This window comes from Humulus lupulus, chromosome 4 (assembly GCF_963169125.1).
Source record: "Humulus lupulus chromosome 4, drHumLupu1.1, whole genome shotgun sequence".
Taxonomy (NCBI): Eukaryota; Viridiplantae; Streptophyta; class Magnoliopsida; order Rosales; family Cannabaceae; genus Humulus; species Humulus lupulus.
This window is the reverse complement of record NC_084796.1, coordinates 8420293-8443736: the sequence shown is the minus strand read 5'-3', so window position 1 is coordinate 8443736 and position 23444 is coordinate 8420293. Positions and strand designations below refer to the sequence as shown.

General features: G+C 42.2%; 3 protein-coding genes across 4 annotated transcripts; 2 read left to right on the top strand and 1 right to left on the bottom strand.

Annotated features, from left to right (window-relative positions):
• Positions 1-365: 365 nt before the first annotated feature.
• LOC133828811 (CSC1-like protein At3g54510) lies at positions 366-4126 on the bottom strand. Of its 2 annotated transcripts, none has more exons than XM_062258906.1 (10): positions 3678-4126; positions 3421-3573; positions 3171-3240; positions 2858-3070; positions 2527-2721; positions 2130-2428; positions 1524-1803; positions 1158-1436; positions 834-1067; positions 366-629 (listed from the first exon to the last, which is right to left on the bottom strand). In XM_062258906.1, the coding sequence occupies exons 1-10, from the start codon at positions 3971-3973 to the stop codon at positions 459-461; spliced, it is 2190 nt and encodes a 729-aa protein (XP_062114890.1). In that variant the 5' UTR covers positions 3974-4126; the 3' UTR covers positions 366-458. The 2 variants fall into 2 exon arrangements, with proteins under 2 accessions (XP_062114890.1, XP_062114891.1); XM_062258907.1 differs by having other exon boundaries at positions 3171-3234; positions 3433-3573.
• Positions 4127-10627: 6501 nt separating this feature from the next.
• On the top strand, positions 10628-11812 carry LOC133831864 (uncharacterized). Its single transcript, XM_062262272.1, has one exon. The coding sequence runs from the start codon at positions 10628-10630 to the stop codon at positions 11810-11812; it is 1185 nt and encodes a 394-aa protein (XP_062118256.1).
• A 1095-nt stretch (positions 11813-12907) lies between these two features.
• LOC133831863 (uncharacterized) lies at positions 12908-15442 on the top strand. Its single transcript, XM_062262271.1, has one exon. The coding sequence runs from the start codon at positions 12908-12910 to the stop codon at positions 15440-15442; it is 2535 nt and encodes an 844-aa protein (XP_062118255.1).
• Positions 15443-23444: the final 8002 nt, after the last annotated feature.

Sequence of the window (23444 nt, the reverse complement as noted above, 5' to 3'; positions counted from 1 at the left end):
TTTGTTTTTCAACTTAATTTGACAACTGACAACCCTCCTAACGTAGCAAATAACATTTATATCATAAACAAAGCTATATAGGCTTAAAAATATACATGTTATTATATATCTATTAGACTAAAAAATAAGTACAAGTAGTATTCATAGTTTGAATTTTATGGTTAGTGCACCGAAATTTTAGTTCATATATACATATATATATATATATCACTATATAGCTTCTTGACATATCCTTTCAAATCACATCAATTATTCCCTTGTACTCAATTCCTCCTAAGTGATCAAGTCCTTAATTATTAGCTGATATTATAGTTTTAAAAAAAATAATATTGCATGCCTTTTTACTTGATGATTATAACTTTTTTCAGACCAACTTCTCATCAAAGAATAAATTTTACAAAAAGAAAATTTTACAATGAGATCTTGAAGAGTAGAAGAAGGGATTTTTGGTACAAATGTCATGATGTTGAAACCAATGGCTGTGCGGAGCTTGAGCTTGAGTTTGAGCCAAGTGATGTCACTGAGTTAAAAGACTGCAAACAAGGTGGGGAATAGGCTTTGCTTGCATTCTTACAGTTTAATTCCAACCTGTTACTCTTTATATCAAGTTCATCATTTTCCATGGCACTCTGAGATTAATTCAAAACACAAAAAACAAAACATCAGAATGGACACTACCAAAGCAAAATCAGTCCCACTTTTCTGCATAAAAACATAACTTGGTATATAGCTGAAATATAGAGATACAAGTATTGCAACATTTCTCATGCAAAAAACATATCAGGGTATATAATTGGCCAATGGGGATTCTTGTTCTATAGAATCTGGTGTACCTGAACCGGAAAATTGTGGAACGAAGGGAGAAAACGCATCTTGCAGTACTCGTTGAACATTAAAGTTAGGATGAGTAATGGAATTGTGGAAATGGAAGCAGCTGGCTTTGACTTCAATCCAAAAAGACCAATCATAGTGATTTGCATGAGAATGATTGATACTAAGATGTAGTGGTGAATATAAGGCCAATAATTTCCACAAGTCTCGTAGATAATGTCATATACATCTTCAATCTGAAAATGAATTTGGCCTCATAAGTCATAACCCTCCTCTCAATTGATCTTGATAAGGTTAAATGGACAAAAAGAGTTGAGAAAATCAACCTGGTTGATGAACACAGCATAGCCTAAACAGAAGTAACCGATGAGGAATGGGAGAAGCAAAGGTGCCACAACTGCATACACCATTCCAATCAGTATTGATAGAGATACTAAAGGAATAACTCTGTAGTAAGGTAGTGAATAGAGGTAAGGATTCTTTTCCTTTCGGCGATGACAGAAGCAAGATCTTATGGCATTCCATAAGAGTAATCCTGGCTGAAGAACCTCAAATGAAAACCCGGATAACCCATCTGTTAAGATATATGTCAAGAAGAAATCTGCCTGTGACATTCAGAGAATAAAAATATCAAGCTAAGATGACCAAGTTCATCACAAGTGTTTGTGCATTAGAGCAAGAAGCTCACTTACTTGAGCAGAGACAGCACTAGCTAGTCGAGTAGGGAAATTTTTCGGATGAGTAAAGGATTCGCCGATTTGATCGAGTAAGGAGCCAGACAACAAACTCAAGAAGAATACATTTCCCACCAAAAAGTAAAAAACCATGTTGCAGGTTTTAATTTCTTCTTTGCTTTTTGAGATAGATCCAGCTAGCTTAGCCATTCCAAGCATAGCAAAGGGAACAATGTATATGAAGCCTTTAAGAACTGCACTCGGCAGATAACCAGTCACAATAGAGCTTAAACCTGGTCTGCAAGGAACATTTTAGAGTCAAAATAGTAACAAAAGACCATACTTTATCTATAATGTAAAACAAAGCATAAAGAAGAAAGAGCTCAAGGAGAACTCTTATCCAAGTTTTCAAATCAAATGTTGTAAACATAGGAGAAAGGTCCATTACAGGTCTACTTTGTAAAATGACTAAACAAAATATTCCCAAAAACAAGAAAGGAAAGACCATAGTATTCACATCTGTAAGAAATAGCTTGAGTGAGACTGAATATGCTGAGTCTGTTTTCAAAAAATGATTGTGAAAGGATTTCAGAACTGAGAAAAACAACAGAAAAGAGTACTCACATAAACTGTATAGCCATAGCAGGAGGGAACCATGTCTTTAGTTTTTCAAATTTGGCTATTCCTTGAACAGCAGTGACTGGAAAAACAAAGAAAATGGTAAGGAGTGAGGCTGCAACAACAGCTCCAAGTTTGCAAAGTGACAATAGTCTACTTGGAATGGTCAAATTTCGCCACGATACATCCCTTGGTTCTGGAGCCATGCTACTAATCCAAATAAGTGGATTTGAGTGCTGCTGAGATTGAGACACTAGCGTAGCACCAACCCGCGACTTGAAAGTAACGAATGCAACAGGAAATTCCTAAGAACATAGAACATATATATCTTAGTTACCCCATAAATAAGACACCTGATCAAGTTACACTTTGCCTAATAATGCAAACCAATAAGTAAATTTACCTTCTGTTTGAGTGCATTTTCACACTGCAATTGGTGAATCTTGAGACGAAGATTCTCAAGCTTTTCCTCTTGTAAAGCTAATTTTTCTTTCTCACGTCTAGATTCTTTCAACAGGAAAACTCCCCTCTTAGTCTGCCTTGCCAAGGATCTCTCTTTCAGTTCATCTATCTTTCTTGCAATCAATTTCGCCTGACTCTACACATAATACTATCTGTAGTAAGAGGCATCAATTCAAAACGAAATAAAACTACAATTATATGTAACTAGAAGTAGAACAACATCAGATGTTTGCATTATAATATTCAGTTTATAGGAGCTACTCAAATCATACCACTAAGTCTTCAACATCTTTTCCATCATATAAAATCTGATAAGAATGGTAATCATGAGGATAATGCTTGGAGAAGAAGTGATCAGCACAACAGGCATGAGCCTTGTGTTCACTACAGAAAGGGATTTCCCTAACTAGAACTGTGAACTGATCAGGGCGATGCCTTATGTGCCGAAGTTGTTGAATTCTTATGACAGAAATCTCATTATACTCCTGAGAAAAAGAAAGAAAGAATGCTGTTAAACAAGCTTATCATAACACCAATTTTCGAGAGTTCAAAGTCCAAAAACAAGGTCTAGGGTGAGACATTCACCTTATGCAATAGGTATAGTCCATAAAGAGATATAAACCACAAGCATACAAAGTGTATCCAAAGCCTGTATGGAATGAAAAGAGAAAATATACATTAACACATAAGCAAACAAAGTCCCTTGTATTGCATAGAGAACAGAGCACCCCTGTTTTTGGGTCTATGAGAATATGATTTTGAAAGATTGATTTAAACCAAGTAGACTCAAGAGTGACCAAAATGTGTCAACTTTGTTATCGTAGTAGAAAGATTTAGACTGAAACACCTGTTAGAACTTCTGGTGATGTTTGATATGGTGAAGGAATCCATTGAGTGGTCAATCCTAGAAGTTTCAGCTTGGCCATTATAATTCACCGGAAGAAGTACTACTATTCCAATGAGAGAGCACACCACAAAGAATTTGATACTGTCCCAATCAAATAATATGAAAATCAAACATCTCTATTAGCATATATATATATATATATATATATCTCATTATATACGTATAGGGTGATAAAAACGACAAACCCGAACTTGAAGAGCCTAATTACGACAAGAGCATCGAGGCCACTGGTGTGGAGGATTTCAGTCTCGGAAACGTGAAAGGCTCGACGAATCCAAGAGACGGAAGGAAGGAAACGACGAAGAGTAGAGAGAGACTGGTCACGGTGGATCAGTTGAAACGACTCGTCGTTGGAGAGACGGCGAGCATAGTATATGGGGGCCTTTGAAGGTTGCTTTTTGAGAATGGAGAAGAGGGAGAGGACCACCATGGCCAAGCCTATGTTAATGGCCGCCGAGGCTATTAGGCTTTGTGCGTCCATCGTAATAAGAAAACTGTTGTGTTAAAACTAATCAAAAAGGGTTAATGTTTTTGAGTGAAATGAGAGAAGAGTTTGGGCGGTTGACACCAGTTTCTTGGCGGTACGTGGCGTGTTTACAGGCGAAAGAGGTATGCGTTGCAAGCGCACACCCCATATCGGACGTAACATCTTTGGCTGCATGCTTCCTAAACTCATTAACTAAACACGGTTTTTTTTTTTTCATTTGGGAAAAAAATAAAATAAAACAAAACAAAATGACATTACAAACTTTTATTTTATTTTAAAAGTAACATGAAATTATACTTTCATTGGAAAAAAATTCATAAGGTGATTGTGAAATGTCAGATTATATTTGCATCCAAAAATTTGATTAAGAATTTTTTTATTAAAAACTAATATATAATATATATTTTTCTTAATTTATGTCACATTTTTCTAATTTTTTATTGTTAAAGTAAGAGTTTTTTTTCTAAAAAATTATATATATATATATTTTTAAATTATAAAAACAAGATAAATTAAAAATATTAAAATTAACAAAAAAAAAAAGAAATTAAAGAATCTCAACAATAAAATATTTAGAAAAAATGTTAAAAATAATTTCTTTTTAATTAAAGGAGTGCCTAGTTATGGTGCAAATATAATGCCCTTGTATAATTTGGAGTTTTTTTAAGGCTTAAGTTGTGTTGTTATTATTTATGCTATAAGTAGGTAATAACTTTTTTTTGTAAGAATATTGATTGTGTAAATATTTAAATTTATATAATTTTAATAATTAAATACTTAACTTTTAATTTTGACACCAAAATTATCCTATTAACTTTTTTTTTGCAACGTAAATATAAGTATTTGTTGTTAGCTTTTGTGATGAGATCTTCTTTTAGCTTGAATAAAAATAATGACTTTTAATTAAAAAATATTTTAATATTCGTTCAGCAGAGGCTCAAGACTCGGTCAAAAGATTCTAAGACTTATCAAGAGGTTATGGAATAAAATGAGCTCGGTTTCAAAATTGTTTGAAAAACTTGCCCTAGAGCCGATATATCGCCCATGGTAGGCGATATATCGCCTGGGCTTATGTTCCCGAGGCTCGTCGAAGTGTTTGTGCGAAGTTACGTGTTTTTTGTATTCCCCGAGTGGCGATATATCGCCCACTAGAGCTGCGATATATCGGCATACGCTGAAATATTATACACATAATTGTACTTTTTCAGCCTAATTTGAATTGAGTAAATAGCTTTGACTGAGTCCTATAACGATTTCAAAACTGCTGGGAGACTCTGGGGTTTTCAAATATTACTTTTAATAAACTATTCCTCAAAAATACTTAATTTCTTAATAAACATGCACACGACAAGTGTCATTATCTTATTGGGTCTATCTAAATATTATAATATAATAAATATCATCTTCATAATCAGCTATATTAATCAAACCTTATGTTATAATTAATATTCTTAAACTATAGGTTAAACTTATAAAATCTATAAGTGTTGCTATGAGTGTTCAACTAAGTCCCGGCTTGAACCAAAATCCACAGTAATAAACATACTACAACTATTACTAGCTATTACTACTACTACTACTACTACTACTACTACTATCTAACTAGCTAAGTAAAGTTCTTGGACTCTACAACTGCATCGAGAGAAACATAGTGCTTCTTGGAAGCCCAGAGGGGCAAGATGCTAGTATGGTGGATCAATTGGATAGCTATGTGGACAGTGCACACATAAGGGAATCTACAGTGGTGCTCCATGAAGTAGTTGTCTCGAGAGTCACATCCTGCAGGATGCACTTCTAGATTTGTTGTGTTCGTGAAGAGTTGAGACGGTCAGACGTTCTTGTGTGTAAGCAAGTTGTTGAGGATGCCAACAGTAGAAGTGGGGGAAAGACCTTCACGGTTCAAACATCCAAATAGCAGACCAATGTTCCATTACAAAGGCATCGAGATGAGTTGTCATGGAGATCGTCAGTTGTTCAGAATGTAAAGTCAAGGAGACTCGGAGACAAAGACAAATCCAGTTACCTAGGGTGAAAGTCATCAGGACTCAGGTACTAAGGTAACATCAGTGCAACGTTTGCCTAAGGTGAAAGTCAGTAGGAATCAGGTACTAAGGCAACGTAGAGATGATGATGGGCGAAGAGTTAGAATGATTGAGGCATTAGTTCAACATCATCTTCAAAAGTGATAAATGGAACTATAGAGGTGATTTCCTACAATTGATTAGATGGGCACCAGTAACCTGTCAAGAACAAAGAGAAGAGAGACGAGAGTTCAATTGGGAGCACTGGTGGGGTGTCAGCCAAAGGGACTCCGACGCTCAAGTCAGTCGGGTTGTAATGAGAGATAATAGAAAGCAATAAAATTACGATATAAATAATCGAAATAATGATGGATGGAAGAGTCGTAAAATGGTCAGAGTGACGGTGGCGATGACGGAGAGGCCGAGCGACTAGGTCAGGTCCAATTAGACTGACTCACTAGTCTTGCTTGACTGGATCGCTCAGAAATAGAGTAGCCTTTTTTCAATTAGAGAGTAAAGAAAATCTAGTGATTATCTGATGCCTTCTCCTCAACCCCTCAGGGTCTTATTTATTATTCTCTTTTTCTACCGTTATTCCTCCGTCTTCCTCATTCGTCTGACTCGCTCCAAGTGGTTTCTTTCCGAAATTCTTGGCAGATGTGGTGCGAGCCTTGACTGTTTCAAGGTCTTTGGCTGACTGAGTGTATCCGGATTCGGGTCTGGGTATGGTTTTGGGTATTTGGACGGTACTTTGTATATGCGAGCCCATTTAAAATGGGCTTGGGCCTTATTGGCTTATTAGGCTAGTTTATTGGGCTGAGTGATTGCTTGTTGGATTCTTTTTTTATCAACCAGACAGATTTTGTCCGCTACAGGAACGATGGATCGCACGAGAGAAAATGGTTAGCTTGCGAGTTATACCTTGAGAGGTACACCTCGAGAAGAAGTTGTTCCCAAGTTGAAGTGGGGGAGCCCACTAATTCTTATGTTCAAAGAGCCCACTAATTATGAATCATTCGGCTTGTGAATCCAGAGGGAAACACAATAACCGACGGGTTGTATAGTACGAAGACATGCATGACTGATGCAAGTGGGTCTGGTGACCAAGTGAAACTGCAGATAGACAGTATACATGGGCGTAGGCTAAGACCAATATTGGGAAGGTTTTGCAGCATGTTATGGGACATGTTTCGTGTTTAATGGAACACAAGCCCAATGATTAAGAGAATTTATGCCGAAGGGAGATAGCGTATTGGGACAACTTCAAACGTCAAGAGTGAGGTAGTGTGCAGTCAAGTTGGTCAAGATGCAACATGTCGTTTGAGTTAGGCAGGATTGATTTGGGCACAGAACTTGAGGCACGATGCTGGGGAGTCAGCATGAACACGAGGCAGAAGGCGATGTAGTGGTTTCGAATGATGTATGTTCATTGGCCACATTGTAGAAGCTCAGATGAGTAGTTATACTTATGGTCAGGAGTGGCCATTTTGCATCAAGCTATGGGTATGCAGTAAAGCTAGAGGGCCAAAAGTATGAGAGACTACTTCACGAAGTGTGTGTGCAATGGTGTACTATACACTGCATAAATGCTACAGTTGGCACGAGTGTCGCGTTGAAGAGAGACATGCCTTCAGCGGAAGGATGTTTCATAGGTGTCGTTGGGAACGGTTGGTTTGTAAACCTCACCCTGAGGGGTGCACCTTAATTTCGTCCTTGTCAATACGAGTATGCATTGGATAGTTGGCGGAAAAGCAACAATCAGATGATGTGTTGGCTTTGGGGTCAGGGTTGCAAGGGCTGCTTGGTTGACTGAAGGGACGTCGTGATGGACTCGGAGGGGTTCATGTGTGCAAGGAGTATTCGAGTGCAGATGCACTACTTCATGGGAGAATATGAATAGAGACAATGGCATAGGGTCTTTGATCGATTCCAAGAGTGGATGTGGGAGATCATCACCATGTGGGTGATTCTACAGTGGTAGAGGGACAAGTCCAGACTTAAGATTCAGAAGAAGCATAGAGTGAACTTAGGAGTCGAGGCAGGAAGATTGGTCAGTGGTCTGTCGATGAGGGCATCGACAATTGCAGTGGGGGAGAGTGTAACATGCTGACCTTGAGGGCATGTTACAAGCTAGGTTGGTGCTCGGTCAGATGCGCACGCGATGGTGCAGGTTGGTGAGTATGTTGATGCCTAGTTTGTACAACAGTGACATTTTTGTAAATATCTTCAATATTGCTCAGAAATGGATGGGACTTGGTAGTTCCCATATTGAAGGGGCAATGAACGCAATGGTGCGATCAGATTTGGGAGAGTTGGAGATTTGGAGAGTTGAGAGCCAAATATGTCTCCAAAGCAAAAATCATATAAGTTCCTAGTAGAAGGCAAAAAGTTCAAAAGACTCTTTGTAGGTGGAGCACCTGGTGTCAGCTCTCCACCACCCCCTGACCCAGGTGTGTCAAGTGAGCTACTACTAGTTAGGAGGGCTAGTAGGGCGGGCATATGAGGACCATGAGGGTACTCATATGTCTCCATGAGTAGGAGTACTCATGGACATTACCGGGCCGCCCTAGTAGTGCATTGAAGTGTGCTGCTAGAGGTTTATGGGTACGGTTTTCTTGGCTTGCCGGTATGCCCCTTGCATGGAACGTGGCCCAAACCTCCGAAAGACGTCGTGGCGCTCCATGGCCACGAGTCTTGGCACAAGATGGCACGAGAAGCAATTCGTTGGACTTGCTAGCATACAAGCATTGAAGGGTGCACAATGCTTGAGAAGGACATAGGTTCAGTGTGTGCTACTAGTCTGTTAATTAGTCTCGAGGGCCTGCCAACATGCGTGAAGGCATGGTGCCTTGAGGATTGGACCATGGACAGATGAGAGTCCTTGGGCCATGATGGGAACTACTCGGATGGTATCGAATGGGGAATGACGAGAGGCATTAGCACGTCAGCTTGGTGTTGGCTCTTGGGCACACATGCTACCTTGGCTTGTGAATGTCTGGGTGAGCATCGATGTTGGGATTTGCCATGTCGTAGTAAGGACCTATGGACAATGTGAGTATCCTGGCTAGAGAGCTTTGATGCACGAATGCACTCATGGAAGCTTGAGAGCGTGACTCGACGTGAGTTGTTCGAGAGACGTAAGTGTGCAGAGGCACACGGTCGCGCGAAAAATATACCCATTGTTATCCGAATAGTTAGAAGGCTGACTTTGGCTTAGAGGAGTCAAGATGCCGCACGGACATTTTCGCTGTCAAAATGTCAGCCCGTGACACCAGGCTCAGTGAAGAGCTACTGGTGGCTTAGGTGAGGGTTTGTAGGAGGTAATTCCTCCACTAAGGAGTTGCAGCACTTTCGGCGCACCAACGTTCTTCGACAGCGATGGATTTTTGTGGATGCTCTCAACTGGTGTGAAATATTTGTATTGAACAGAGCTAGTTTTCGTCAAGGGGAACCTTTGTGTTGAACATTGCTAGTGTGAAATATTTAGGTTTAGTATTTGAGAGTTGTTTCCGGTACATTAGTTTTCATGAGTATCATGTTTAAGTTTTGTTAAAATTCAACAAAAAAGTTGTAAGATTTGTGAACTTTGCTAGTGTTGGGCCCAAAATGTTTGGCCCGAAAACACTTACCTCATTTATCAAATATTCAAAACGGAGCGTTTTGAAAAAGAGAGGATCCGAAGGCAAAAGCTGTGGGTCAGAGGCAATCCGCGCCTCTGACCTCTGAGCGAAACATTTTAAAAGTCGGTATTCTTGGAGGGGAATTCAGTTATTCTCTTTCCCCTTTTTTAGGGTTCACTTGAACCAACTAACTGCTTTGTATATTTCATCCTATAAATATGAGATTTTGAGAAGAGAAAGGGATTGGATTTTGAACTGACTTAAGCATTGGAGTGTCTTTCTTGCAGGTGATCCCGATGTGTCAAAGACAGATTTCATCACCGGAGTAGAAGGAAGTCATTATTCATCGTTGGGTTTTCCTTCTAGATACAGAAAGACAAATTGTTGCACCAACAATTGGCGCCGTTTGTGGGAACGACAAACATATCGGCCTTAGCCACGTCATCGAACCAAGAAATCAAAATCCACCACGGACCCAGAAATCATGCCACCTAAGGGCAATGGAATTTCGGCCCCAGTCGCACAGAGCGTCCCTCCGACGGACATGAGCGACCAGATCGAAAGGATGTGTCGTCTACTGGAGGCGAGCCAACAGCGGTCCGACGAAGCAATCAAGACATTGATCGAAGCCCAAGCTAGGCTCGAAGCCGAGATTGCTGAGCTGCGCAGGTTCGCTGACACGACTCGCAACACCCAAGCCCACGAGAATCTTGATTCTAGCAGATCTGACGTTCTAGTCGACCATGTTAATTCCCCACATCAAAACATGAACACAGGTAACGGGATCCCAAGGCATCCCGCCATCCTCCGGGGCCGAAGAGCGACAAGCCCCAACCTCTGACACGCATGGGCGGGCAGAAGCAGAACCCACAGGTCCCGCTCAGCCAGCAGCCAAAGTCCGGCCTCAACGCACCACACTTCAAATCGCGCACGATTCTCCCTCTGAAGGACATGTTCCCTCGATCTGTTTCTTAGACAGCTGGAAAGAAGACATGATGAGGGAAACGATGCAGAAATTCTCAGATGGGCGATCTGCCTACGCCACCGAACATTTGGATCTAGTGTCAAGAACCACTGAGAAATCGCCTTTCTCGGAATGGATTCAGAATGAGCCAAAGCCTCGAGACTTCGTCATCCCTTCACTGCATGCGTTCAATGGAAAGGGAGACCCACTAAACCACCTATTTCAATTTCAACAGAAGATGGCATTAGAAGCTAATAACGAAGCCATACAATGTAAAGTCTTTTCAACGACTTTCTCCGGGCCAGCTCTGTTATGGTTCCGACAATTAAATCCTGGGTCACTCAACAGTTTTAGTGATCTCCGACGGACCTTCTTACAGCAGTACAGTGCGAACCGAGAGGCACCCAGAACAATGGCCGATCTCTATCGAATTGAACAGGGGGAGAATGAACATCCGAAAGCGTACTTACAGCGTTTCATTGACCTTGTGCATCAGATCCACGACGTTGACCCACTCACCGCAGCAAATCTCTTCGTCAAAAGCCTGCAGGTGGGATCACTCTTACATGAGAATCTCACCACGACACCACCATACGATATGGCAGACGTGCAGACCCGAGCCGAGGGCGTCTTCAGGGTATTAGAATTCCGAGAGCGCGCACAGAAGAAGACTGCACTCATCTCTGCTCCACCAACAAATAATCCTCCACCACCTGCCAGGGATGACAAGAGAAAACGGAACCAAACAGATCATACGAAGGAAGGAAAAAGGCCAAGACAGGATCGACAGCCATCACGATACCCATCCTTCGAATACACCGTCCCGCAAGAAGTCATTTATGAAGAAAATAAAGACAGACCTATCTGGCGAGAGCCCTACAAAATTACCACTCTATCTGACAGAAGGGATAAAAGCAGATACTGTCTCTTCCACAAAGATCACGGTCATATGATCGCTGAATGCCACAATTTGAACAATCAAATCCAAGCCCTCATGAGGAGCGGGAGGCTTACCCAATACATCAAGGAGACAGGCAGACCAGGCGCCTTGCGGCAGAACCCAGTTTCTGCCCCCGCTCCGCAGGCGTCAGACCCCGTGCACACAGCCTCTGACAGCACCCTGGAGCCTCTTAAGCAAGTCCCCATGATCCATGGGATCGTAGAACCCACTGATAATCAAGAGCATACGACTAAAATCCATAAAAGGATGGAAGAACGAGTGAAGTGATACAAATCATTAGGCCACGTGGTCAATCTCGTCACTTCAGAAGACAGAAGCTACCCAGCCTCTGCAATCACCTTCACCGAAGATGACCTCAAGGGCGTCCACCTACCCCATGATGATCCACTCGTCATTTCCCTGCAAGTTGACCATTGCCAACTGGGCAGAGTTCTGATCGACGGGGGCAGTAGGGTCGACATCCTCTTCTGGGAAGCCTTCCAGAAGATGGGGTTATAGGAGAATCAGATCTGGCCCTCCACCATGCCCATTTTGGGATTCAATAGCCAAAGGGTCTACCCAAAGGGCGTCGTTCGATTAACCGTGGTAGCTGCAGAATGCGCCTTGCCAGTAGATTTTCTCATTATAGACTCCACCACAAGCTACAACGCCATCATGGGGAGAAGTTGGATCCACCGAATGCAGGGGGTAGTCTCAACTCTACACCAGGTGATGCGGTGCCAATCACTCAATGGGCGATACACCGTCGACATCAAAGGCTGCCAGAAGCAGGCCAAAAAGTGCTTCCTTACCTTAAAAGAAATAAATCGCTCTGGCTCTGCTTCCCATGACAACTCCCCTAACAAATAGCAATTACAGCAGGACTTACCAGCGTGCCTAAAAGGAATCAATCTAGAAGAAGATCAAGAAAAACTCCAAGTTACACTAGATACCTTAGAACAAGTGGGTCTAGACGACGCTGACCCCTCTAAAACGGTCCTGATAAGTACTAAGCTCTCTGGAGATGAGAGGCAGACCCTCATACGATTTCTCAAGACCAGAATGAGCACTTTTTCTTGGACTCCACATGACATGCCCGGAATAGACCCTTCTGTCATGAGTCACAGCCTGAATATCTCCAACAACTTCCCACCCGTCAAGCAGAAGCAGAGGAGATTCGCTCCAGAGGTGAATTAAGTCATACAAGAGGAGGTCCAACGACTCCTGAGCACAGGGGCAATCGAAGAGTGCTTATACCCCAGTTGGCTTGCCAACCCCGTCGTGGTACCAAAGAAGAATGGGAAAAAGAGAGTATGTATAGACTACACAAATTTAAACAAAGCGTGTCCAAAGGATAGCTACCCCCTACCAAAGATCGATCAGATGATAGACGCCACGGCAGGATATGAAAGGATGAGCTTCCTTGACGCTTACTCTGGATACAATCAGATCCCCATGAAATCAGAGGATCGTATTCATACGGCTTTCATAACAGAGGGAGGATTGTATTGCTACAAAGTTATGCCCTTCGGTCTAAAGAATGCAGGCGCAACATACCAGAGGTTGATGCATAAGCTGTTTTCCTCATTACTCGGGAGAAATATAGAGGTTTATATTGACGATATGGTCATCAAATCCAAACAAAGCTCTTCACATATAGACGACTTGACTGAGTGTTTCGACATCCTTGATGCTTATAAAATGAAATTAAACCCATCGAAGTGTGTCTTTGGGGTGTCCTCTGGAAAGTTCTTGGGATACGTCGTCAGTCAGAGGGGCATCGAGGCGAATCCAACACAAATTGCATCCCTCTCAGAAGTCAAAGAGCCCCGAACCGTCCGAGACATACAGGCTCTGACGGGCAAAGTCGTAGCATTAAGTCGATTCATATCACGAATGTCTGACCGTTGCCAACCCTTCTTGCAATGCATAAAAAAATCTACCAACGCCACCTGGGGACCAGAGCAGACAAAAGCATTGGAAGAATTGAAAACTTATTTGAGCTCTCCCCCTATATTGAGCTCCCCCATTGCTAATGAAGATTTATTCTTATATTTGTCTGTCTCACAATTCGCTGTAAGCTCTGTCCTCTTCCGAGAAGAAGCCAATCGTCAGAGGCCAGTGTTCTACTGCAGCAAAATGCTTTTGGACGCTGAAACACGATACAGTATGATGGAAAAATTGGCACTCGCACTCCTTACGGCAAAGAAGAAGTTACGACAGTATTTTGAAAGCCACACCATCGTTGTGTATACGGACTATCCATTGAAGCAGGTATTGAGTAAGCCCGACCTCTCTGGAAGGCTATCTAAATGGGCCATTGAGCTAGGAACATACGATATTCAGTATTCGCCACGAAAAGCTAAAAAAGGACAGGTACTCGCCGACTTCCTGGTTGAAATTCAGTCGTTCGCCCCTGACGCTCTGCCAGAATTGTTAGAATCAGAAGATCAATGGGTGTGGACGGTGTACACTGACGGAGCATCCAATTCCCAGGGGGCTGGTATTGGCGTCGTATTAGAAGCTCCCTCGGGCCTCAAAATCAAAGAAGCCATTCGTTTAGAGCAATCCACGACAAACAATGAAGCAGAATATGAGGCGCTCATTTATGGTTTGGAACTCGCACGAGAAATGGGAATCCAACGTCTGAATGTCAGAGGCGACTCACAGCTTATGATCGAGCAAGTGGCTGGAAATTTCGATATCAAAGCACCCCATCTGGCTAGCCTTCTGCAGAAGGTAACTGACTTACGATCGCATTTTTGCCAGTTCGAAATCATACAAGTACTTAGGGAACAAAATCAGAAGGCCGATGCCCTTGCCAAATTAGCTTCTGCAGGAGGCTGCACACGCCAGTCCTCCATATCTATAAGCCGATCAAGCAAAGACATGGAAGTCTATTCAACTTCTTCAGAACCTGAATGCTGGATAGATCCGATCATAAAATACTTAACCACCTCTGAGCTCCCGCCTAATCCGACAGATGCAAAGCTTCTGCGCCTTCGGGCACAACGCTATTCCATGATCCATGGGACGTTGTACCGAAAATCCTTCAACGGCCCATACCTACGGTGTTTGCGCCCAACAGAAGCTAAAAAATTGTTAGAAGAAATACATGAGGGGACATGTGGAAATCACACAGGGGGACGGAGTTTGGCACACAAGGCACTTATAGCAGGGTATTACTGGCCATACATGATGACAGAAGCGCGGGACTATGCCAAAAAATGCGACAAATGCCAACGATTTGCACCCACCATCCATCAACCTGCTCAAACCTTACACTCCATCGTCGCACCTTGGCCTTTTGCAAAATGGGGTATGGATGTAGTAGGTGAACTACCTAAGGCTGCTGGTGGAAGACGGTATGCTCTTGTAGCCACTGACTACTTCACAAAATGGGTTGTGGCAGAGGCATACGTCACGGTCAGCAAAACAGACATTATGTCCTTCATCTGGAAGCATATTATATGTCAATTTGGAATACCCTGGGAGATAGTCGTGGACAATGGAACTCCGTTCCAAAATGTGAAGGTACAAGAGCTATGCGACACGTACAAGATCAAGCTAAGCTTCGCCTCTGTCACTTACCCACAAGGCAATGGTCAAGCAGAGGCTTCCAACAAAGTCATCTTTGCCAACATTAAGAAGAATTTGGAAGACAAAAAAGGAGCGTGGGTAGAAGAATTACCGAAAGTATTATGGGCTTATAGGACAACAAAAAGATCCTCCACGGGGGAATCTCCCTACGCCATGGTATATGGAACAGAGGCCGTCATCCCAACAGAGGTCGGTCTACCTACACTTCGGACAGAGATCGCATCTGACCCAACGACAAACAACATTCAATTGCTGCACAACCTGGACCTTCTGGAAGAAGCACGTACAATGGCTCAATTACGACTAGAGAATTACTAAAAGGTCGCAGAACGCTACTACAACAAAAGGGTCCACTCACGCACATTTCGAGAAGGTGATTGGGTTCTGTGTAAGGTTACAGGCAACAAGAAGAAGCTAGAGCCTAATTGGGAAGGGCCTTTCCAAATCATTAAAGTACTAGGCAGAGGGTCTTACACTCTAAAAAATGTACGTAGTGGGAAAATCGTACCCCGTACCTGGAATTCAATGTCTTTGAAGCAATATTATTGCTAATAGTTGTACTGTGCAATTCAAAAGTAATACAACAACTTTCCCTTTTTTCACGATCTTTTAAATTTCTTTGTGTATACAATTCCTTAACATTATTGTCCACCATATTTTACCAAGTCAGACACGTGACAATTAACTTTTTACTCAAAAGGGTTTCTCAATTATACCCTCACCTAACTTTGTAACATTATTCACGTGTACTCAAAAACCACCTACCACAATGGCTATAAATAAACAATTATCTAATGCTTGAAGTTGCCAACATCCCTTAGCAATACACCATATGTCTTTAATCTCAATACATACACCTACACTTCAATAAACAAAGAGCAATAATAATGCACAGCAAGGATCACACCCCTCACGTCGGCACCAGGCTGAATCTCAACAGTTCGTGGCAACAAGGCCACTACACACAATCTGCGTACACGATCCTACCACCTCTGCGTACACGTTACACTGGATTTTGTACCGCATTCTAATCTGACTTGACTAAGCTCACAAGGAGCTACGACCAGCCATTTTGCAGTCTAATCTGCCCTGACTACACTGATCTGGCCGTCCAACGGAGGTGCACTACAAACCCTACCCTCTTACCCGCATAAGAGGAGCACCTCCTGCTGTCTAATCTGCCCTGACTATCACAGCCGAACCATCTGCTGTCATGCTTCTGATTCCTCTCCAATATACACTAGCTGGTTTGGCAATCCAAGGCTGGGAGGAACTTTTCCCGCAGTCGCACCCATATCCTGCACAATGGGTGCCTCTAACAGGATACGCGGCAGCCCAAACGACCCCTCACCACACTACACGGTATGGGTGCATTGGAAAGATACCTGCCTCGTAATTTTCACCTCTTTGCATCTGTCTCGACGTTCGGACTGAATCACATTAACCCCTCTGATCCCATGGGAAAGTTTCCGTCTCCAAAGGCCGAGCCCGTTCCGATCAAGACCACTACAACTACTCACTACGAGTAAGAAGGTCTGCCACCCCACAATAATGGCAACATCGCAGGAATGAAACACACTTATCACTATAGCCTACATTGGCAGATGTTAAATATGGGCACACATATTTGCTCAACTCCTTTCTCAATATAAATAAAAACAGATATTTGTACAGTAACTTAAATTGGCAGATGCTAAGCATGAAATCAGAAGGCGATGTATACTAAAAAATAGCAATAAATCAAAAGTTGTTATTCATAAGTTATATTACATTAACGACAACATTAACTCCTGATTTCATAATTGATCAATTTTTCATGAACAACTATTTTCTGGCCCATACTTAATCCCACTCAATACGACGCATGTACTCTGCCATCGCACTCTCTAGCTTCAGATGGCCTAACCCATAGCGTTCACACGATATGTAGTACGGGATGCCACTTCTGATAAGCTCTTCCATAGCCTAAGTTGAGTAAAGCCACTGTGGGTTGTCAAAGATTCTCCTCAGAAAGGGAACCTTCGTCCATTCACGGTGCTCACCTGCAACAACAATGCTGTCAGCACCAACCCTTCATCAAAACACCGGGACGGATCACTCACACAAACACTTAATTGGGCATCCTCTTCCACCATCTGTATAACCTTTCGCTGTATTTCGCACGCAATGGCCAAAAGGGTCTATGAAGCTTCTGATCCGCATAAACCGTACGAATCGCACCTGTCATCACGCTGTCGATTAAGTCCTAAACAGCACCACACACAAACAGTACACACACCAAGACAACCAACAGGAAACAAAGTTCTACTTGTATTGATAATTTGCTCTATTACATTCAACTACATATTGGCGGCCTAAAGAGCCCAAAGAATGTATATACAGAAGTTAATTCAAAAACAAAACATGATAGAATTGAACAAAACAATAATGTCTCGCTCATTCTACGACACCTCTTTCACCATCAGGCTTGCCCTCTGCAACAGGCACGGATCCTGATGCCTTCTAATCCGAAGCCACATTGGCAACAATATCTTCAACAGCTTCCCCGTTGGCATTATACATCGATCCCAGTGCATCACCCCTCAGCTTCAACTTCTCCAGATGACACGGCGGATAAGAAATCTGCAAATCCCCAAGCTCATTCAAATACTTGTCGACGTCATACTTGTTGGGGTTTTATGCCCTAATTAAAACCCAAATTCTTTGTAATCGCATTTTATTATCAATAAAAGAATAGAAATTATTTTTTGACTTGGTCAATCACTTTGCTCACATGTTTTATTTTCATGATTATTTGTTTAATATAAACTTCTATTAAATCCCGAGCATATAGCTAATCTTATTTATAGTGACGTAATCACAGTGGAATATAAATATGATTATATGTTCAAAATAAGTTAGTCCTAAGATTAGTCAGTGCACCGGATTTACACTGACTTGCCAATCTACGATATGATCTACTTACACATTACAGTGTTATGTTCTTTCCAGAACATTAGTGAAGTAGATAAGATCGGATGTATTTGTTACATCGGACAGGACCGATATTGACAGTTGATAAGATAAGTAAACATACCGTTATTATCTATTCTAGTCATATCATATAGTTGACCATAGGTCAATTCAATCTCAATTCTGAGTGGTTAGTATTCTAACTGATTGTATTATTTGAGTTCTTTGACTTATTCGTTACCAGCTTACCCTACGGACTAGCCCATACTTTCATCTTGGGAACTCGGTAGTATAATTGAGTGGGAGTGTTAATCATAGATATGAACATCTATAGCTTCTGATGAAGAAGTGAAACGATGGTTTCCTTTTAGTTTGGTTCAAGGTGTTAAATGATAGAGATCTCATTTCAGTAATTAAATTAGTTTACTGAAATATCATTTACACGGAACTAAGTGTTTCAAGGATAAAATACAATGAGGGGTAAAACGGTATTTTAGTCCTATCTCATTGTAGACCGTCTATAGAGGATTGAGTGACAATTATGGTTGTAACAATGGATAATTAATAGCGTATCTATATTTGTTATAGAGCGTTCTATGAATTCAAGAGTGCAATTCCAAGTCTATAGTGGAGTCACGAGGAATTAATAAGTTAGTAAATTTATTTGTTAGATTTATGATAACTTATTGGAGCTTGATTTCATAGGCCCATGGTCCCCATTGTACCTTGGATAAAATCATCTAGATAGTCTCAATTAATTGATTTAATCATCAATTAGAATTATCAAAGTTGACCAGGTCAATTTTGGATAGTTTCACATAGTTGTGTAATTTTGAGAAGAAAAGAGAAATTATGGCAGATTTATTAATTAAGATAAATTGCTATCTAAATTAATAAATAAATTTAAATCAAGGTTCAAATTATAAATAATTAATTTGATAAAGGATTTAAATAATTATTTAATTAATTAAATCAATAGAAAATAATACAGGTCTTGATTTTAAGTCCAACGGGCTTATAATCAAATGGGAAATTTCACGGGCCTATTGCCCATGATAATTTCGACCTAGGGCTTCAAAATGGCTATTATTTTATTGATTTTTTAATTAAATTAAATGGTCTAATTGAGTCTATAAAAGGAGTGCTTAGAGAGAAGTCAAAAAAATAAGTTTTGAGAAGTCACAAGTCAGATTTTCTGATAGTTTTATATTCTCTCTAACCACAAGTCCTTTTCTAAGCCACTTTGTTATTTTCTCTTCTTCTCTCTATATCTATCTCATGTGTTGAGAATTGCCCACACTAGTCTAGGTGGTTCTAAGGATACATTGGAAGATTGTGAAGAAAATAGAAGATCGGTTCAGTTTCTTGATAATACTCTGCGATAGAAAGGATACAAGAGTTAGAGAAACTGAAGGAAGGACTCTTGATTCCGCTGCGTATACTGTAAGTATTATATTATTTGTTTCTCTTGAATTCAATTTTAGAAACATGTTTGAGGCTATCTCGTATTAATTTGTTTAATATTAGATATACATGAAAATAAATAAAGATCATGTATAAGCTTTTTCCAACAATACTCTCCTATCTTTACATCAATGTTGTTACAATACATCTCCAGTTTTGCCCATTTCTCCTCTGGGGTCTGCTTCTTATTACGCAATGCCAGATCCAGGTACTTCGCAGTATCTACTTCAGCCACCCTCGCAAGCTTACGTTCGGTGATCTCCCGATCTCGAATACGCTGCCTAGTGGTTTCAATCGCTGCCTCTGCTGCCCTCTGCAAAAGCAAAAACATTACGGAATCAACACACGTGTTTTATGGGCCAATTAATTTTCTAATGCATCGGTAACAACAGAAGAGTCGCATACCTCTGCCATCTCCTCCAACTGCTTCTTGGCTTCGGTTACCGCCTCTTCTGCTTGCTTCAACTTCTTCCCTAAAAGAAGTTCAGCTTCCAGCTTCTGCTTCTTCGCCTCCGCTGCGCTGGCCTCAAGACTGTTCGCCCTTTGCTCCATCTCTTTTTTCTCTTTCTCTAAGGTCTCCTTATCAGTCTGCAACAACACAACATCTTCTTCAAGGTCGTTCATCATACTGCTAAGCTTCTCCATGCGGGCTTCATGCTAAATGCAGAATTGACTTTTCTCCATCCACTTATTGGTCATATCCACCAAATCGGCTTTCAGTTTATCTCGCTCTACTTCGAGCCCGACAGTGTTTATCAGCTTCTCCTCTGTGGCAGTCACCCTCTTTTTTGCCTCTGTCAGCTCCGTTTCTAACCTCTTGATGGCCTCCACAAGCACGTTCCGATTCGCCTCGGCCATCTTTCTCCCTAACTGCTCCTCTTCTAATTTCGCCATCTGCTCTGCCAGTTTGGCACCATTCTGCATAGCTACCGCATATTCCCGCCTCGCAGCAGATGCGCATACATAGCTCTGTGAAAAATAACTTACACCCATTAAAGATAACACCTTATACATATCAAGAGAAATAAACAAGCCCAAATTTTTTAATCAACTTACCATCCAGATGTGATCTGATACTTGTTGTAGCAAATCACCCTGCCCACTCAAGGATCCAATCGCTTCTGCCGGCAGATGGGGCCTACTTATACGTAGCATTTCATCCATAACTTCAGCAGACGCAGAAGGCCCATATTCTGACACAGCTCCGGCTCTGTCACTTGCTTCTCCACCTGCAAGCGCAGCTGCAGAAGCAACGGGGGCAACTGGCTTCCAACCTTCTGCTAATGTCGACACCATAATGCTATAAGACGCCAACGCAACCGTCCCCGCGCTAAAAGAATACATCTTCAAAGGCCGTATAAATGTGCTATCATCTTCACCCAAATCACTGGGGAGGTACACCGGCGTATGCACGGCAGAAGACGTTAGCTGCTCCAAGAAAGCGCTAGGAGATTCAAAAGTGTTAGTATCCTTTGGGGACGCAGCAATAACATCTCCTGGATAAGACTCAGAAGCGGTAGGCAGTAATAAGGAAACGTTAGCACTGAGAATGTCAACACCTGTCGCTTCGACAGCCCCTGATTCCTGACACCCAGAGATGGTTTCGGGCACAACGGCTTCACTTGCCTCAACTAGCAGAGGAGTGGTATCCGCAGCCTCAAAACCATCTCCAAAGGCATCCTCTAGAAGCTTGTTTTTACGAGAGGCAGAGGAAGGGCGTCTCCCCTCTGAGCCACGTTTATGGCCAATGGCAGACCCCTCAGCCAAATCAGAAGCAGAGGGCAGCGCCTCTGACGGCTTCGCACAGACAGCAGGCGACTTCACCTCCAACGGTAAGCCACCCTGTACCTCATCTTCAGTCGCCACTCCTGATAATTTGGACGGAGAAGAGGAAACGCCCTCTACATGAGCCACCCCTTCTGAACCTGCTGCCAAGGAAGACCCAATTGCAGGTGAAGTAGAAGACGCCCCAGGTAAATGCCCAACGGGGGCAGATTCCCGCAATCTCTTGCACAACGAGAGGGCCTGACCCGTTGGTAATTTACCTGGGGTAAGTCTGGGGATTGCATAGGCAGATCCTTGAGTGATGGGGACAGAACCTTTTGGGATCCGAAGCTTGGACGAAATGCACTTCCCGTCATCCGAATCTTCGCCAGAGGACTCCTTGCGCTCCTTCCTTTTTCCTAAAGCTTCTGTAGGTAAAGGCACTTGTTGAAGAGGCTGAATTGGCAGAACATCAGAAGGCGTGGACGATCGCCCTTGGATGCGAGAAGACCTGTGAGATAGGCCGGACTTGTCAGGGGAAGACTCTGCAGCCAGGCCAGAACCCTCCTTCTTTTTACCCTCTGGGACCCCTTGACGCTTAGCACATGCATCGTAGGTTTCAGAACACGCCCTTTCGAACTCAGCCTTCGTCAGCGACAGAGTTGAAGGAGTAGGAGGGGATTTCTTCAGGAAAGCTCCCAGCTGCTTCGCGCATGCTGCGGTAATCTTGCTTAGGGTCATGTCACCCTTATGCGATCTAACTCGCACAGCTCCAGGGTCGACTCGATCCACGAAACAAAGCCGAGTCATAATCTGCATACAGTAGGAGTTCAATACACCCCTGATACTAATGGCATTCTCCTTAGATTCATGAAGAAGCCCCTTCTCTGTCAGTTTGCTCTGTCGCTCAGAACTCATGCTGACCTGAGGCCAAGAAAAATCTAAAACGAAGAACCAAAACAGTGGTACATGAAGTTAAAACTAATGGACAATCATCCAGATATGATTAATTCACATTAAAATTAATAAGAAACAGAACGAAAAACCTGACTCACCTTTTATAAATACCCTGGCCAGAGGGAAAATTTCCCGAGGCAGGAACTCAGGATACCACGCTCCTCCAACAGCGAAGAAGTATTTATCCCAATTTCGATGGGAGCTATCGAAATCGGTGAAGATTGTTCGATCCTTTTTGGGAGAGAGGTAGAAAGTTTTCCAAGGCTTTCCCTCTATCACCTTGTTCGTAGACTTGGTGAAGCACGCGTAAATGTCGTCCGATTGAATATTGACATTCCTGAGGCTCCCTATCATCTGAGCCCCGACTATAGACTGAATAGCATTTGGGAGAAATTGCGAAATGTGAGCCCCGGAGTTTGAAATTATCTGAACAAGCAGAGCCGGGAGAGGGAAGCGGAGCCATTCGATGTGTCTCAGACTCATGACTATTTCAGTAGGCTTCACTACGTCCTTAAATCGCCATTCTCGAAGCTCAGCCTCCGAGAGCATCCTCACCGTGACATTGTCAGGAATGTCGAACGATTTACGCATGCGTTCGAACGCGTTTTTGTATCCGTCACGATCCATAGGGTCGGGAGATGAACGAGAAGACATTATCACATCGAATGAGATGATTGTCGAAGGTTTGAACTGAAGGAAATCTCTAGGGTTTCTTCGAAGCTTCTCTCTGGAAGTTGGAACAAAGTGTGGGAATTTGAATGAAAATTATTTTGAAATGAAAACTACTTAAATGAAAGGTAAAATTTTGAGCCAAACGTTTTACTCGATAACCGTGTTCGCATTAAGTGTAATTTGTCAGGTAATCAAATAATCATGTACCTACGGATTGCCTCGGTTTACGGAGAATGACGGCTTTAGGCGAACTTTTTGGTGTTGAAGAGTCGGCCCAAGATTCTAACAGATTAACACACCACGCCTGTCCGAAGCTTGGGCCAGGGGGCATCTGTTGGGCCCAAAATGTTCGGCCCAAAAACACTTACCTCATTTATCAAATATTCAAAACGGAGCGTTTTGACAAAGAGAGGATTCGAAGGCAGAAGCTGTGGGTCAGAGGCAATCCGCGCCTCTGACCTCTGAGCGAAACATTTTAAAAGTCGTATTCTTGGAGGGGAATTCAGTTATT